The sequence below is a fragment of the Pristis pectinata genome, chromosome 9 (assembly GCF_009764475.1).
Source record: "Pristis pectinata isolate sPriPec2 chromosome 9, sPriPec2.1.pri, whole genome shotgun sequence".
In the NCBI taxonomy this organism is placed as follows: Eukaryota; Metazoa; Chordata; class Chondrichthyes; order Rhinopristiformes; family Pristidae; genus Pristis; species Pristis pectinata.
This window is the reverse complement of record NC_067413.1, coordinates 59,323,848-59,342,742: the sequence shown is the minus strand read 5'-3', so window position 1 is coordinate 59,342,742 and position 18,895 is coordinate 59,323,848. Positions and strand designations below refer to the sequence as shown.

Here is an 18,895-nt window from a genome sequence, read left to right as displayed (position 1 = left end):
ACATGCTAGATTAACTGTTAAAATGCTGAACAACTTCCTTGTTGAACCATCTTAAATTCGGTAGAGGTATCAGGCTCATAATAATTTATTGACCAGATGAGTTCTTTTCTGAAAACAGACCTATATTTTCTAAATAGAAAGAAACTTATCCTGTATTTCCTTGGACGTTACGACTTCGAATACTATATGAAATTGCCCTTGGAGTAAATTTCCTGCACAACATGAATCCTCCATTGCTGCATCATGACCTGAAGGCACAAAATATTCTGCTGGATGGTGAATTCCATGTGAAGGTAAGAAATAGTATGCAGCATTTGAATTCAGTTATTCCATTACTTCAGTTTGTTATGATTACTCAAAATTAGACAATCCAACAGTTTTCAACAGTACATTGTTGCCAACATTGGCAGAAATTAATATCCCCTGTGGAGATGTTTTGAATTATTAGTTTGTTTCTGGATGTTATTGTAATTTTTTGGTTTAGAATCACTAAATGGATTCTGCTTTCTTGCTGGCTAGCGAAGATTGAAAGTTTATTCAATTCAGTTAATATATTCAAAAATTACTGTAACAGACTAATTAAATAGAGAACTGTGAACTTTGACTTAGAAATGCTATGGTGACTCTTGTTGGTGTAGTTGTTTCATGGACACCAGCTGCCATTGAGGGAGCATATGACCCATGTCGTAGCCACCAAGATCTTTTGACCATGAGGCCTTCAGAGATTATCCTATCTACCCACTTCATGCACTTTCCAATGTTGCTTGATTACAATAATAATAATACTGGGTCCTATAACTTTTTCCTGAAGAATTCTCTAAATGTCCTATGAACATGTTAGTAATGTACATAATTCAAACAGTTAACTATGTCACAATTCTGAAGTGCTAATGTGTGACAGGCATGGCTTACAAACTCTTTTGATATAATTTTGAATGAAAATCTCGTCTACCTCAAAATGATTTATTACGTGGGATTTGGAACCAAATAGATAAGTGAATAGTAAGTAACTTACTGTAATCTAATCCGAACTATTCCTGATTGTTGTTTTTATTCATTCATGGGATGTGGACATCCCTGGCAATGCCAGCATTATTGTCCATCCCTAACCATCCCTGATCTATAGAGACAGCTCAGAGGTCAACCATACAGATGCTACTGTAGAGTAGATAATAGGGCCAGGCGATGCAAGGATGACAGATTTTTCCCCCAAGGGAAATTAGTGAACCAGACAGCATTTTTCAAACAACAGTCCAGTAATTTCATGGCCACTATTACTGATAATAGTTACTTTTATTTCAAATGTATTTAATTACTTGAATTTAAATTCCATTTACCATAATGAAATTTGAAGTCGTGCCTCTGAATGCTCATAACTGGTACAAAACTAACATGGTTTTCATATGCGCTTGTATTTAACAGTAATTTACAAAGCCATGTGAATTTAACAGAGATAATAAGTGAATAGTGTGCTCTTTATGATGAGCACCCTGGTGACCCTTAAACCCATTATGAGCTTGGTGTGACTCTCAATGTTGTGGCATATGCTGACGAGGTTGCACAGCCTGCTGTGCCTTATCTGAGAAGTTCATTAAATGGATGTGTTCCATGCATTGGTGCTCCAGGTTATTCCTCATTATATGTGAGTTTACAGTTCCTAGAATTATGGTGCATCGTCCCCTGTGTGCCTATGGTATGCCCTTTGGACAGCTCTCCCTATAATTTCAAGTGTGAACTGATGGCCTTGAAGACCCAGAGAAAGGTCTTCTCCCAGTAGAACCAGCTTCATTCTGCTGCCCACAGCCAATTGAGGAAGCAATCTGGGATTGCCATCTGTGGGGTACAGGTGAAAGCACTGCCTTAGAGGTTGTTGTGCCAGGTGATTTTATGCTCACTTGAGAGGCAACCACAATGTTCTGATCCTGCACAGTGGGCAACGGGTCAGGGGACTGGTAGGCGATGATATGATTGTTGTGGATTGAAAATTGTTTATCATATAGAAAACAGAGTTGGAATAATAAGTTTTCAAGTTACAAGGATATAACTACCTGACCTTTAGGTTATTTACAATTTATGCTATTAACCTGAGGAAGGGGTAAAATGTAAGGTGTACACATTTACAGGTGCACGAAAATAGGTAGAATGGTAAGGTGTAATGAGGATATTGTGATTCTGCAGTGGAATATAAATAGATTGAGTGGTTGAAAATTTGACTAATGGAGTTTAATTTGGGGAAAGCAATGCATTTTGATGGGAGGAATCAAGATTATCCAATGGAGAGAGGACTGCAAATGAATGAAATACAAAGAGATCCTGTTCTTGTGCATGAATCACAATGAAGTAGCAGGCAAGTGCAGCAAGTAGTTTAAGATGACCTTTATTGCAAAGGGGTTGGAATTTATAAACAGGGAATTTGTTACAGTGTTACAGAATGCACAGTTATGGACTTCTTGCCTAGAAAGGATATGGTCACATTGGAGGCAGTCCAAAAGACGTTCGCCAGACTAATTCGTGGGATGTGAGGATTGTCCTCTTGGGAGGCTAAGCAAATTGGGTTTGTATTCCTTGGAGTTTAGTAAAATGAGGGATGATTTTATTGAAATGTAGCAAGATTCCAAGGGGGCATAACAGGGTAGATGTCGAGATATTTTTACCAGTAGGAGTGAACAAGGAATATGTTTCCTGTACAATGCGGACTCTCCATCAACCTTTGCTGTTGTTATTTGAATTGCTGCCATCTGTGCTTGCTGGGAAGTGTGGATTCAAAGACTGACATCCTTGTGGGATTGGTGTGGAGAATAGTGTGAGATATTCCATTAAATTCTGTTTTGTGCCTTGTTTATATACAAAAATATAGGTTGTGTATAACTGCATAATTTAGACAAACTCATTCAATACTTTTTAAAAAATGATTGCAGAAAACATCATGATTTTTGCAATAGAGACTTGTGGCCATCAGTCCATGTTTACGTGGGATTCTGATTTAAAGGCATTCAGTCAGAATCTCACTGATGATAGCTTTGCTCCATCAGCTCCTCAGCCAAGCACATGCACCAAGTGTGTGAACCTGTGGTTCCTCTCATACTGAGCAGAATTGCTATTGCAGCACCCATTTAGCACAGGAGAAATACCAAAAATCAAGTGGTGTAGCTATATGGTGGATATGTAATTCAAAACTTATCTCCGATAACTATGACAGAACCTGGTCATTTCAAACAATTGTCAGAGACAGATTGTAATCAGTTACTAAGGAATGGAGTTTATAATGGGCACGAAAAATGTTCGGATGATGGGAAGGTTGGAGAGATCAAGTATTATGTTTTTGAGAGGTAGAGTGTTCACAACAAATTTGGGAGAGAGAGGAGAGAGAGAGAGAGAGACTACATCCAGAGATAATTAACATTACTAACTACCTTTAAAAACAATAAAAATGCAGGTGGTGGCATTCTGAGAGATGTTCAACAGATCAGCAGCATTTATTGATAAACAGTTACTGCTTCAGGGCAATGACCTTTCATCAGAAGATCAGCTATCTTAACCATTTTTGATTATTTTTATGTCATGAAATTATTTCCAAATGCAATTCAATCAAGTAGCTGTTTTAATTCATTCAATATAATTTCGGATATTCAGACATGCCAATGTGTGCACAATCCTTGTCACATTGGAAGTTAACAATGTGATTGCTATCTGTTTGAACAGATGATTGATTTATGTAGTCATTAAAGTTTTAACATGGTTGTTTAACCGAGATTAGTCATGGGTATTACTGTTTGTTAAGATTGCAGACTTTGGACTTTCAAAATGGCGCCGCTTAACTATGAGTAAATCGTCAGGCCTTAAATCCCCCACAGCCGGAGGGACAGTTATCTACATGGCCCCTGAGCAGTATGAGCCAAACAAAGTGAAACGTGCAGATGTAAAACATGACATGTACAGGTAAATAGAACCAAAGACTTGTGAATAGTTTCTCAACATTATCACTTGCATAAGATAGCAAGTAATGAAATTTGACATACTAACCTGTTGCCTAGGTCAAGCAAACACATTTTGTCAAACCTATTTAATGCATGCAGTTTTGCAATGTTGCACTTAACCATTGTTTTGCTATCTCTGTATTCAGTATTCTAATGCATTTCTTCTATTTTCATGAAGAATCCACTGGTGTGTAATATGCTCTGTGCAGGCACATATGGTCTACTATTCACACATACTAACCATTTGAAGTGTGAAATGAGTACTTTACATCTGTATTTACCGAGGAGAAGGATTTGGAAGGTAGTGAAAGCAGAGCGGGGCATGCTAATGTGCTGGGATATTTTGAGATTAAGGAGGAGGAGGTAGTGCTGGGTCTTCTGAAAAGCATTAAATTGGATAGGTCCCCAGGGCCTGATAGTGTATAACCCGGATAGCAAGTGAGGAGATTGCTGGGGCTTTGATGAAGATCTTTGTGTCCTCACTAGCAACAGATGAGGTTCCAGAGGACTGGAGAGCAGCAAATGTTGTGCCTTTGTTCAAGAAGGGAAATAGGGATAACTCAGGTAATTGTAGGCCAGTTAGCCTCACGTCAGTGATAGGAGAGCTATTGGAGAGAATACTGAGGAATAGGATTTATGCATGGCCTGCTTAGGGACAGTCAGCATGGCTTTGTGTGGGGTAGTCATGCCATTTCAGACTTGATTGAGTTTTTTGAGGAGGTAATAAAGGTGCTTGATGAGGGTAAGGCAGTGGACTTTATCTACATGGACTTCAGTAAGGCATTTGATGAGGTCCCTCATGGTAGGTTGATTCAGAAATAAGATGCATGGGATCCAGGGTGAATTGCAAGTTTGGATTTGGAACTGGTTTGCCTATAGAAGGCAGAGAGTAGGGGTGGAAGGCTGTTATTCTGGCTGAGGTCTGTGACCAGTGGTGCTCCACAAGGCTCAGTGCCAGGACCTCTGTTTGTGATATATATCAATGATCAGTGGAGTTGTGGGCAGTGTAATGAACAATCAAAGAATACAGTGGGATACAGATCCGTTACCGATATGTGCAGAGAAGTGGCAGATGGATTTTAATGCAGTCAAGTGTGAGGTATTGTACTCTGGGAGGTCACGTGAAAGGAGAAAGTATTCAGTTAATAATAGGCCCCTTAATAGTATTACAGAGGGATCTTGGGGTCCAAGTCCATAGTTCACTGAAAGTGGCAATGAAAGTCGATAAGGTGGCAAAGAAGGCGTATGGCATGCTTGCCTTCATTGGTAGGGGTGTTGAGTAAGGAATTCATGCTGCAGCTAAATAAAACATTAGTCAGACCACACTTGGATTATTGTATGCCGTTCTGATCACCCATTATTGGAAGGATATGAAGACTGTGGAAAAGGTGCAGAAGAGGTTCACCAGGATGTTGCCTGGATTAGAGGGGTATGAGCTATAAGGAAAGGTTGGACAAACCTGAGTTGTTCTCCATAGAGCATCGGAGGCTCAGGGGAGGCCTGATAGAGGTTTTTAAAATTATGAGAGGCATAGATAGGGGAGATGGTCAGAATCTTTTCCCCAGAGTAGATATGTCAAATACCAGAGGACATGCATTTAAGGTTAGATAGGGGAAGTTTTATTTTAAATGAGAGATTGGTAGCTGCCTGGAATGGCATACCAGGGGTAGTAGTGGAAGTACATTTAGTACCTCAGCCACTTGATCTGACTCCAAGCACAAATTCCCTCCTTTATCCTAGAGTAGACCTACCTCTCCTTAGTCATCCTCTTTTTCTTAATTCAAGTATAAAATGCCTTGAGATTCTTCTTGATCCTGCTCGCAAAGGACATTTCATGGCCCCTTTTTGCTTTTATAATCACCTGCTTGAGCACTTTCCTGCTATCTTTATAATTCCAAAGGGCCCAGTCTGATTTTAGCATCCTAAACCTTACATATGCTTCCTTTTTCTTCCTCACTGAATTTAGGACCCCTCAGGTCATCCAAGGTTTCCCTTACCTTACCATTCTTGTCTTTACTCCTTACCAGAACATGCTAATCCTGAACTTTGATCAGCTGGTCTCTAAACAATCCCACATGTCAGACATGGACTTGTCCGACAGCAGCTGCTCCCAATCAGCACCCCTTAGCTCCCGTCTTATCCTCTCGTAATTTGCCCTCCTCCAGTTTAGTACCTTCCCGCAAGATCTGATTTTATCCTTACTCAGAACTACAACATGACAGTGCTTTGATATCCTACCTTCCTTTTTGTACCAGCCAATCAGGTAGTTGGTCCTTCACTGCAACGAAATGCTCCCTTAACCATACAGTGTGAAGAAGCTATGCCAGTTCCACATCACAGATCTTGGGGGCAGTAATGCCTCCACTCATCTGGGTTATCTGCAGAGGGTCTCAGACCATGCATTTTCTGGCATAATTGCGTTTAGCCAGATGCTTGCTCCTTAGAAGTATAGAGCTGTCATCTAATATCTTTGAGTATCATCTAGATATTTGATGTTTTAAATCCTCTAAGACAGGTGCCATTGCTGTTGTTTGGGGCAAATTAAATTCCTAATTTTTGATTCCAGCCTGATTCCTCCTGTAGAGGTTTAGGGACATCCAAGCCATCCCCTCTACAGGACGTGAGTCATTATAGATAAAATCCAAAGAGTAGTTTGGATTTAATATCAGTCTTCTTCCAGTGCTTGGGAAACTCGAGAGCTAAATGAAGTCAGATATGATGATTCAGTATTTTTCCAGTACTTTCACATTCAGGAGAAGAAAGGCCTGCTTGCCTTAACCCTGGCCCAACATGCAAATGTGCTTTAAACCATTTCTTCAGTTCAGCCAACAGTTCCATCCACATATCCTTTGCAATCTCTGTTACCCTCCCTACTATTGGCCCACACCCCATACACCTTTGCCTCTTCCCACAACCTGCCATCTTCCTAAGTACCACACTCAAAGCCCTCCTTTCCTCCCCACTACCATATCCACGTTTTTACATTGCCAGGGACCAATCGCAATGCTTGCGATCTCTGTCCCCTCCTCAGAATCAGCTGATGCCCCCTCCATCTCCTCCCACATCCTCTTCATGGACACGTTCCAAACGTTCCCATTTTGGCCACATTTTCCATTTGCCAAAGCCCAATCGATATGAACCTTGGCCACAGCTTTATAATGCTGTTTTTCCCATCAAACAGCCAGGCTAGAGACAAGTGAGAAGTGTATGAGGTTTACATTTGAATATGGTAAGACCTCCATGCCACTGTCTTATTTACATTTCCTAGCTTCAGACTGGAATTCTCTGCTCTTGTATCATCCAATAAACAGAAAAAGGTGAAATTGCTAATATTGTGGGTTGTTCCGTACTTCAACAGATGTGGTCTTAGTGGAAAAGTGAACTGGCAAAAGTAGGTATTATTGACCCAAGTGCAACGAAGGTCATGAATTCCATGAAGGGGAGAACATGAAAAATCAATTAGTCTGATCAAACTGCCATCACCGCCACCTATACAGAGATAATGAACATACTTGCTAAAGAAGTTGGATATATATTCTTTGGTGTTTAGAAGATTGAGAAGTGATCTTATTGAGACATTTAAGATCATAAGGGGGCATGACAGGATAAAAGTAGAAACATCTCAACTGGTGGAGAGACTCAAATAAGGGGTCATAGTGGTTAGTAAATAAGGGGGCAGTCATTTAAAACCGAGATACATAGGAGTTCCTTGCAGTGGGTGGTGAATCTCTGGAGTTCTATACTCAGAGGTTGTGGAGACTAGATCACTGGAGATTTTAAAGAAGAGGAAGATAATTTTTTGAAAGATCGAGGAATTCAGGGCTATTGTAACTGGAGTAGAAGGGAATTTGGAATCTGGAGCAGATTAGCCATGATCGTGTAAATTGACTTGAGGGGCAAAATGGTCTATTCCTTCTCCTATTTGCTTGTGTTCTTACATACATCTCCTCAGCCTCTTTAGAAGGGTAAACAAATTAAGTGAGAAGTATCTATCTGATATCTTGGGGTGCTTAAGTAAATTCTAAACAAATGCAGTAGCCCAATTTTCATCAGACTGGATGATGCTTGATTTGACCCACAGCCCGTGCGGGCCTCTTGTGCTTTCTTTGCAGCTACATTTGCAGTTTCTGATTCCAATTATTTGAGGCCTGTCTCGCACAGCCATCCCACAAATTGACTGTGCCTCAGATGGCAGATCTTGAGCCTACACTCCCAGAATGCTCCGATGGCTCTTTGAGAGCTCATTACTGTCAAAGGCCTTTGAACCATTTTAAATGTCTCAGAGCAATTGGAAGACAAGTCATGATGTGGAAGTCTGTGGTGGATGTGACAAGTATGTTACTATTATCAAGCTTACACAGTGATCAAGTGCTCCTGGATATTAGGAGATGTACCCTGAATGACTGGAAGAATGAGCAGAAGGATCAGAGAGCAGAAGGGGATAATTCAGCAAGAGGCAATAATCTCTCATGCTGTTCAAGAAGTTCCCAGACAGCCTCGCTGAGGAACAGTGGACTTGCAGAAGGACATTCTCACTGAAATCTGCCACCAGCTGCAACCAAAATTGCAACAGGTAGAGCAAGGACTGCTTTACCAGTAGCTAGCGATATAACTGTGGCAAGGTAATTATTTAAATCTATGCATCTGACTCCTTCCAGGATGGCGCTGCAGATATTTCTAGCGTTACACAGTTCACCATATTTATGTAGATTCAGAGTCGGCTCCAACCGTGATGCAAGGTTTCGACCCAAAACATCAACAGTTCCTTTCATTCCACAATGCTGCTTGGCTCGCTGAGGTCCTCCAGTGGATTCTTTGTTGCTCTTTTTTTCCAGCATCTGCATTCTATTGTGCTCCAGCTCCATTACCTTCTTACTTACCAGAAACCGGTATGTGGAGCAAGCATGTGGCTTTACTAGGATTGCAGGCTTCCCCTTGGTGCAGGGGTGACTCTGTCCTCAAGTGCACTGCTTTGCAGAAACTTTGTGCCTATTCCGACATGGACTGGAGACAAAAGAGATTTCACACCCTGAGCATCCAATTAATATGCAACCACTTGAAATCAACCACTCAGGTTAATGTCAATGTCTTCTCCACAATCATGTTGTCTGCATTGTGTGGCAGTATATTTCCTCTGCTACATTTGAATCACCTTGACAAAGCAAGAATTATCTTTGTAATATGTAATTAATTAATAATAATAAATAATAAACTGCAATATGATGGCTGTGGTGTGCAACCCATCTACACTTGACTTCCTTCATACAACGAACGCAATGCTGACGCACAGATTGTGGTAGATCAAATCACTGGCTGAGCAAAGGGTTTGAGTCCCCACAGGAGATCTGCCACACTTATCGGGATAGGCGTCTGCTCCATGCTGCACAATGCTGCGACGCTGAGGGTACAGCCCCTGCCACACAAATACAAGCCGAGAGTTGATGAGGAGGAAGTAGACAGAGGAGGGAGACAATGTGAAAAGCCACCTGCGCCCAGTCTGATTTTGAAGAACCCATCCAAATGCCAATCTACTCTAGCAGCTGACTTTCTGTGGTGGCAGCCTCCGCTCCCATTGCAGTGCTTGAACATTCACTGCCTGTTGCTTCCCCTACAGTGGAAACTGTAGCATCTGGTATTAGATGCTGCAACATGATTGAGTTCACTAGTGCTTCCATAAAGGAAGGTATATGCTCCACACACAGCCATGTGCCAACTTCCCGGCTGAGGTGGGCATTGCCCGTCAGCCACCCTCCTTAACCACCCCCACCAAAATCTGCCCCAGCATCCCTTTCCCTCCGGTGTCTGTGGCATCCTTTCTCCCCTCCTTTGAATCCAAGCTTGATTCCCTGATGTCTCGCCACATACAGATATTACCTTTATGCTACCTTCAGAATTACTCAAAGTGTTGGCATTTAAACAGACAGCTACAAGTGGGATATTGAGTGAGAATAGATCTTCATTCTCCCCGTGTGCTTGCTTTGCTGCACTGCTTGGCTAGTTTCAGTTCTCTGTTATCTGAAACTAAAATGAAACATGATAATGCACGGAATGTGTAATGAGTGCTTGCTTCCATCATCTATAACTTGGGAGTGTCAGAGAGGGCGAAGTGGGTGAGAATTATTTTATTGTCCATGGTTTAATCCCTGCCCCAGACCCTGACCTCAACTCTATGTCCCAATGATGACCAGGACTGTCTCATCCAGCCAGGATAGGCCAATGAGGCATACCTGGTCCTCTTTGGTTAGCAAGAGTGAGGGAAGTGTGTCAGTATTTATCATGCAGTTGGGTGATATACTGTCATACTTAAATAGTCTGCAATGGGTGCAGGCTGTCAGTTGCAAATGTGAGTTTTACTCAGTACTAAATGCGTGAGGGTGCAATGCTGCTTCAGATCAGAGTAATAAGCATCGAAGGCAAATGAATGGAGTGTGTTAATTGCTCAGTGTCAGAATCAAGTGTTGTAGTTGCTAAAATCTAGCACGTGAATAAGTGTTCACCGATCTTGACCACTCGTGAAGTTATTCAACATCTGGCACTGAAACTACATTCTTGAGCCATAATTCTGGCATTGCCCTCCATAACTACCTTCTCCCTCTGCTTTGTGAGAGAATGTTGGAGATTTCCTTCTATTTCCCAAAAGATACAGGACATGTCTCCTACCCAATTCATCCAACAAAAGCTCAATCTGAAAATCTTGGAGCCTACTCTTTGCTACCTTTGCTCTTTTCCAGATCACGTTCAATTATAGAATGCCTTCCAGAAGTGCTCCATCCACCTCAGTTTTAGGAGATATCTGTCAGCTTCAATGAATGCAGACTAGCTCTAATGTGTGGTATTCTGAAAATTTAGCCACTGAATGGCATGGTTAGAGCTAATTTGACATACTGCCTGTATTATATTAATTGGAATGTGTTGATTAAATTTATTGCAGTTCCCTGTACCTATTTTCCAGGGCTAGAGATATAGCACCACCATCCATCCGCCCTGATATCATGACTTACCTGGAAGTAGCCTCTTCAGAATTTGAGTTTCCTTTTGTTGAAGAACTGGAAGTTGTTGTGTTCCCTGTTCTCTCGTACCTGAATCGTTATGCTAAATTATTCTCACTTTTCCAAGATACAAAGTAGTTTTGAAGTGAATTATTTGTGAAAGTATTCCACTGTTAGGGTTCATGTTGCTTCAAGCAGATCTCAGAGTGAAACTTGAAATCTCACAATAGGGTGTGGTTTGTCATGTTAATAGGTTATAAATGATATGTATAAATGCATTTTGTTTCCTTTATAGCTACGCAATAATAATGTGGGAAGTCCTCTCAAGAAAACAGCCGTTTGAAGGTAAGTTTCTCTCGTGGTTTTAATTTCAGACCTTATGTTGATGTTATGCTGTGTTTTCTAAAAAAAATGGAAATGATACATTCTAACTCATCCATTTCAAAGCCAAACATTTTTCTTGTATAAACATTTATTTGTCAGATATGGCTGAATACTAAAACACTTCTGAGAGTCTGGGTTCAAGTTCAATTCCAGACTGCAGCCCTCTCTTAGTGCTGTAACAAAGTGCCATCTTTTGGGAAAGATCTTTATTTAAGGCTCTATTGTGCTCCCAGATGAAGATAAACATCCTAATCTATTATTTGAAAATGCCAGTGGAGTTCCTTCAGTGATAAGGCTAATGCTTGCCCTCTTCAGCTTCAGCAATACAGATTAAGTTATAGTTGACTTAAATGCTCTTTGTGGCATCTTGTAGGATATAAATGAAAAGTACTGAGATTGATGGAAATCTGAAGTGAAAACAGAAAAGTGTTGTAAACAATCTGCAGAGAAGGAACAGATATGGAGATGGAAATTGGAGATATTACAGTTCATGCCTGATCTACTGAGCACTTGCAAAATTTTCTGTTTTTATTGCTCTGCATAAATCAGTTGCCTATTTCCTTATAACAGCAACTTCTGGCCAATGCCAAGGTTTAAAAGAGAAGTGTTTTAAAACAATATGAAGGTATTGCATCAATTCCAGTCATTCTGTGTCTGTTTCTGAAAAAAATGTTCCTGATTATAAAGGGTTGCACATTGGGCCAAAAGAAAAAAGTGATCCCAAAAACATTTTATATTTATTCAAGGGATGTGGTCTTTGCAAGCTGAGCCAGCATTTAATTGCCCGTCCCTAGTTTCCCTTAAGGTGGTGGTGAGCTGCCTTTTTGAACTGCCGCAGTCCTTTAGTGTCGTGGGCATACCCACACCTATCAGGCACAATGGCAGATTCAAATTGTTTCCAATGATATTAGTTCAATTTAATACTCTGTATTTCAGAATAATTTATCTTGGTAAATATAATCTTTTCCTTCAACTAAATTAAATTGTTTATCATCTTAAATGAAACTGACTGCATGAAATAACACTTGTCTGGTTAGCACAGTAACAAACTTAGAGTACAGTACAGAATCTTTATAGCTTTTTTTTTCATGAAGTTCTCTTGTATGTTTCATACTTTCAAGTAAGTTTTCAAGTAAGATGTTTCTCTTTAGTTAAAATCTTAAATTGCAGCATTTTAATTGCTAGGAATTAGGTTTTGTTTATCTTGTAGATCAGTTTCTCATTTGCATCCTCTATTCTTTTGCAGATGCTACAAACCCAATACAGGTCATGTTTAGTGTACTGCAAGGTACAAGACCTGACACCAGTGAGGAGAGTTTACCATTGGAGATCCCCAACCGTGAAATTCTGATTGAGCTGATGAGAAGTGGCTGGTCTCAAAACCCGAACGAACGACCTTCTTTTATTAGTAAGTTGTTCTAAATGTGATACATATGGAATGAAAGGATAGCTGCAGTAACCCAAAGAACTTAAAATGGTCTATGGTGGATCCTATATTTGTTTTTATAACTTGCAGTAATTATTCCTTGATTCAATAATGTCATGATTACAATGGTTAATTCAGTGGGATTGATTTGTTTGAACTAGCTGACGAAGGTTGGATCACTGGTCACTTGATTGGAGCTCACAACTCTCTTTGCTGACAGAAACCGAAAGCAAATCCTTCAAAAGCTACTTCCCTAGCACTATATCACAAGCCCAATACACTCTAATTGTAACACCAGCTGGTACAGTCGGATCACAAGCTGAACTGCCTCGTTATCGTCTCCCACTCAATGACCCACACTTTAATTCTCTTTTAAAACTTCCTCATTCCAGTTCCCCTTCTGCTGTCTGTATGGCCATTCTTTAACCACTGGCCCAACTTAACACCCTGCAAAATGTTCGGAGGTTTGCATCAAGATCCTTCAATCCATAACGTCATTTTGGATAAACTGTTTGGCATCTTGAGCCTATCATAAACCTGAGCCACGTACAGTAACTTCCCCACACACCAAAGCTTCTACGGCATATTACACTTAATAAATCAACATGATAACATAGTTCCAACATTAGTTTTCGACGTCTTTCCGCTTCCACCATTTCTGCCTCTTTTGTATTAAAAAAGAATGTGAAAATCTTTCAAAATACAAATATTATTCCCTCACTCTGTTCTCCTTGCCAGTCCTTTGCATAAAATAATAATTAACCCTCAGTATTTCAACCATCAATCAAATTATCCTCACTTCGGCAACATTTTTACTGACTGGTTCAGTGAACTCAAGCTCACCTTGCAAATTAACTTTTCTGCCACAGCTATTCTCATTGATCTTGGCATCAGACAGAAAATGAGCCCCTCTCACTGTATGAACCTCCTTGCTAGATACCAGTCCTAATGAGAAGAGGAGAAGCAACTTCCTTCTGCAATATCTTCTTGAATATAACTGTACATTCATAACTAGCCATTTCTCCTTGCAGATATTAAAAATGGCCAGACAATTCCTCCTTTACCGACATCATGAAACTATGGATTTAAAAATTCATTCAGTCAAAGCATTGTGTCTGCTGGCTGATGGAAGTAGATACATTTGATCATCATTTTAATCATGTTTTGTTGTTTATTTTGAAAACTGGGTCGTAGATTGTCTACATCATTCAAGCAGATCAATAAGTTCCTAGAGCTATCACTAAAGAAAGTTATGGAAATAGTGGATTTGTCTAATAGCACTAAAATGTCAGAAATATTTAGACTGAATTGCTTTTAAGCATTTGATTAGTGGCTGTAATGTTTAATGCAGCATTATGGTTCTCCACACAGGCATCCAAAGGTCTGGGCCACTAATTCAGATGTAAAAGTTTGATTCCCACCATAGTAGCAAGGGTGTTTAAATTAATTTATTTACTTTAATCTGGAATATTAAAAAACCCTATCTTGGTAAAACAGAAGACACAAAGTTACTAGATGGTTGTAAAAATCAATTTGGTTCACTGAGGTCCTTCAGGGAAGCACATGTGCTGCCCTTGCATGATCTGACCCAAATGCACTAATGTGATCCAGACATACCAATGTGGTTGAATCATACTCTCCTTCTTGGTTCAGGAGTAATTAAGGATGTACAACAAATGCTGGTCTTGTCAGTGATGTCCACATCTCATGAATGAATAAATGTTTAAACAATTGAGTTGGGGCATAGACTTTACAAAAGTTGGTGATCTAACATGCAGTGTCAAATGTGCTAATGAAGGAGGGTGTCATAAGAAATACTATCAAGGTTCCCCCATCCCCTGCCCCCCCTCAGAAATCCTTGCAAGTTCTTTAATGATAGAAGAAACACAATTGTCTTCCTGTAATATCTCCAAATATATGGAGTTGCTTGCCTTGGACTGAAGGAAGAAAATGATCAAATGTCCAAACTGACCTTTTGATGCCAGGACAGTTAGTAACCATGGGAAAAATGGAGGAGGACTTTGAGGGAGGAATTGGCCAGCTTTGAATTTCATGGATCTGGTGAATCCAGACTATCACCTTATCAACAAGGTCACATTAAATTTCAGCTCTTTCATTAAACAGCAATGCTGGATGCAAAAGAGTAAAATGAAAATGGTAGGCAAATAAGATGTATGATATATCACAAGATCCACAAGACAAGGGAGCAGAAATAGGACATTCGGCCCATCGAGTCTTCTCCAAAGAAAGGGAAAAAAGAAAAAGAAATGAGAAATTGGCAGGGGGGGATCTATTTTAACCCCAATTTCCAGCCTTATCCACATATCCCTTGACACCCCGACTAATTAGATATCTATCCATCTCTTCCTTAAACACCTCCAATGATCTGGCCTCCACTGCTGTACGTGGCAAGGAATTCCACAAATTCACCACCCTCTGGCTAAAGAAATTTCTCCTCATCTCTGTTTTAAACCTGTACCCTCTAATTCTAAGATTGTGCCCTCTGGTCCTGGACTCACCCACCAAGGGAAACAGCTTGGCCACATCTACTCTGTCCAGTCCTTTCAACATTTTAAATGTTTCTATGAGGTCCTGTCTCATTCTTCTGTACTCCAGTGAGTACAGTCCAAGAGCCAACAAACGCTCATCATACGTAAGCCCTTTCATTCTGGGAATCATCCTCATAAATCTCCTCTGAACCATCTCCAACATCAGCACATCCTTCCTAAGATATAGGGCCCAAAACTGTGCACAGTATTCCAAATGAGGCCTCACTAGTGCCCCGTAGAGCCTCATCAACACTTCTGACTTTTGTACACTATACCTCTTGAAATGAATGCCAACATAGCATTCGCTTTCTTTACCACCGATTGGACCTGGTGGTTAACCTTTAAGGTATCCTGCACAAGTACCCCCAAGTCCCTTTGTACTTCTGTACTTTGAATTTTCTTTCTTTCTAGATAATAATCTGCCCGCTTATTTCTGTTTCCAAAGTGTACAACTGCACATTTCTCAACATTGAATCTCATCTGCCATTTCCTTGCCCATTCTCCTGAACTATCTAGGTGTCTCTGCAACCTGCCTGTCTCCTCAATACTTTCTACTCCTCCACCTATCTTGGTGTCATCCGCAAGCTTAGCCGCAAAACCATTTACTCCATCATCCAAATCGTTAATGTACAAGGTAAAAAGAAGTGGCCCCAACACCGACCCCTGCGGAACACCACTAGTAACCGGTAGCCAACCAGAACAAGATCCTTTTATTTCCACCCTTTGCTTCCTGCCAACCAGCCAATGCTCCACCCATTCTGTTATCCTACCTGTAATTCCATGACCTCTCATCTTATTAATCAGTCTCTTATGCGGCACCTTTTGGAAGTCTAAATACACAACATCTACCGCCTCTCCCTTATCCACCCTACCTGTGATTTCTTCAAAAAACTCCAATAGGTTGGTCAGGCAGGATCTTCCCTTCATGAAACCATGTTGGCTAAGACCTATCTTGCCTTGCACTTCTAGGTATTCCATAACCTCATCCTTGAGGATCGATTCCAATAACTTTCCCACCACCGACGTCAGACGTCATAAACTTCCTTTATGCTGCCTCCCACCTTTCTTATACAGCGGAACTACATTTGCGACCCTCCAGTCCTCCGGAACCATGCTGGAGTCTATCGATTCCTGGAAAATTATCACCAATGCCTCCGCTATCTCTAAAGCCACCTCCTTCAGAACCCGGGGATGGACCTCATCCAGTCCGGGAGACTTATCAGTCGTTAGCCCATTTAGTTTTCATAGCACCTTCTCTCTAGTAATCTTAACTGAACTCAGTTCCATTCCGTGAGACCCCTGACTAACTGATATATTGCTGATGTCCTCCACAGTGAAGACCAATGCAAAATACTCCTTTAGTTCTTCTGCCATCTCTTTATCATCCATTATAATCTCTCCCACACCATTATCAATTGGTCCTATATCAACCCGTGTCTCTCTTTTACTCCTTATATATTTAAAAAAACGCAGTATCCTTTCGAATGTTATCCGCCAACTTCCTTTCATAATTCATCTTTTCTTTCCTAACGACCTTCTTAGTCTCTTTCTGCAGGTTTTTAAAAGTTTCCCAGTCTTCTGTTTTCCCACTAATTTTTGCTTCCTTGTATGCCCTCCCTTTTGCTTTTATTTTAGCCTTCACCTCTCTCGTTATCCACATTTGTGCCTTTTTTTCCATTCAAAACCTTTTTTTCTTGGAATATATCTATCCTGCATTTTCCTTATTACTTGTAGAAATTCCTTCCATTTCTGCTCCACTGTCCCTCCAGCTAGCTTACTCTTCCAATCAATTTGGGCCAACTCCTCTCTCATACCACTGTAATTTCCTTTGTTCCACTGAAGTATCGATACACCAGTTATCAGCTTCTCCTTCTCAAATTTGAAACTGAACTCAATCATATTGTGATCCTTAGTTCCCAATGGTTCCTTTACCTTTAGTTCCCTAATCACCTCAGGTTCATTACACAGCACCCAATCCAAAATAGCTCATCAACAAGTTGCTCCAAAAAACCATCCTGTCGACATTCCACAAACTCACTCTCCTGAGATCTACTGCCTTGCTGGATTTCCCAGTCCACCTTCATGTTAAAATCCCCCATAATTATCTTCACATTGTCACTCTGGCTCGCTTTTTCTATTTCAAACTGCAACTTATCTTCCACTTCCTGACTGCTATTAGGGGGCCTTTATATAACTGCTACTATCGTCCTTTTACCCTTGCTATTTCTTAGCTCCACCCATAAGGATTCCACCTCTTCTGACCCAATGTCCTTCCTTTCTATTGATTTTATATCATTACTAACCATCATAGCCACATCTCCCCCTCTGCCAACCCGCCTATCCTTCCTATACACTGTGTACCCCTGGACATTCAGTTCCCAATCACATCTGTCATAAAGCCATGACTCGGTGATTGCCACAATGTCGTATTTATTAACCTGTAGTTGTGCCACTAGGTCATCTAATTTATTCCTAATGCTATGTGCATTTAAATATAGTACATTTAGGCCAGTATCTGCTATTGATTTTGTTGTACTTCTATTGTTTATCCTGATTTTTCACCTGCCTGTCCTTCTTAGCATCCTCACTACACACTATCTTGGACACGTTTCTATATACCTCATCCTCTATCCTAACATCCTGTATCCTAACATCCCGATTTGTTGTACTTCTATTATTCAACAAATTATCCTGACTTCTCACCTGCCTGTCCTTCTTGCCATCCTCACTGCACACTGCCTTGGACTTGTTTCTATAAACCTCCTCCCTTACCCTAACATCTTGTATCCTAACATCCTGGTTTCCATCCCCCTGCCAGATTAGTTTAAACCCTCCCCAACAGCTAAATTAAACATTCCCGCCAGGATATTGGACCCTTTGGAGTTTAGGTGTAACCCATCCTTAGTGAATAGGTCATGCCTCCCCCAAAAAAGGTCCCAATGATCCAGAAATCTGAAGCCCTGCCCCCTGCACCAGTCACTCAGCCACACATTCATCTGCCAGATCTTTCTATTCTTTCTACCGTTGGCACGTGGCACAGGTAGTAATCCTGAAATTACCACCCTTGATGTCCTACTTCTCAACTTTCTCCCTAACTCCTTGTATTCCTCCTTCAGGACCTCTTCTCTTTTTCTACCTATGTCATTGGTACCTACATGTACCAAGACTTCTGGCTGATCACCCTCTCCCCTCAGAATATTCTGGACCCGCTCCATGACATCCCGTACCCTGGCACCATTTTTGCATTTAACTACCCTGTGGGTAGTTTATTCTTGTGGATATTTTTGTTGTTTGCCACATCCAGTAGGAAATGTCAGAAGATTAAGCAATGGAGCACTGTGTTACAGAGAAGTGCCCTGCTCCACTTTCTAACCTTTCTCTGGAATTCAGCAGTAGCATTGAATCAAACAGCAACGATATCTGAATAAACCTCCACTGTCCATTAGCTAACAAATACAAATCCACTCACTTGTCCCACCAGTGCTTTGTCTCATGGTCTAGCAAAGCCTCAATCTCAAAGTGAGTAATTCACTGGGAAAACAGTGATGGTAAAATTGTTATGACCAACTG

At 40.8% G+C, this 18,895-nt stretch overlaps 1 protein-coding gene across 1 annotated transcript in view; it reads left to right on the top strand.

The window, feature by feature from the left end:
• Positions 1 to 18,895, top strand: part of LOC127574658 (receptor-interacting serine/threonine-protein kinase 2-like) — a 58,478-nt gene that overhangs the window by 25,197 nt on the left and 14,386 nt on the right. The window contains 4 exon segments of the mRNA XM_052023875.1: positions 138 to 293; positions 3,782 to 3,939; positions 11,262 to 11,311; positions 12,597 to 12,758. Coding sequence (XP_051879835.1) covers positions 138 to 293; positions 3,782 to 3,939; positions 11,262 to 11,311; positions 12,597 to 12,758 — 526 coding nt within the window.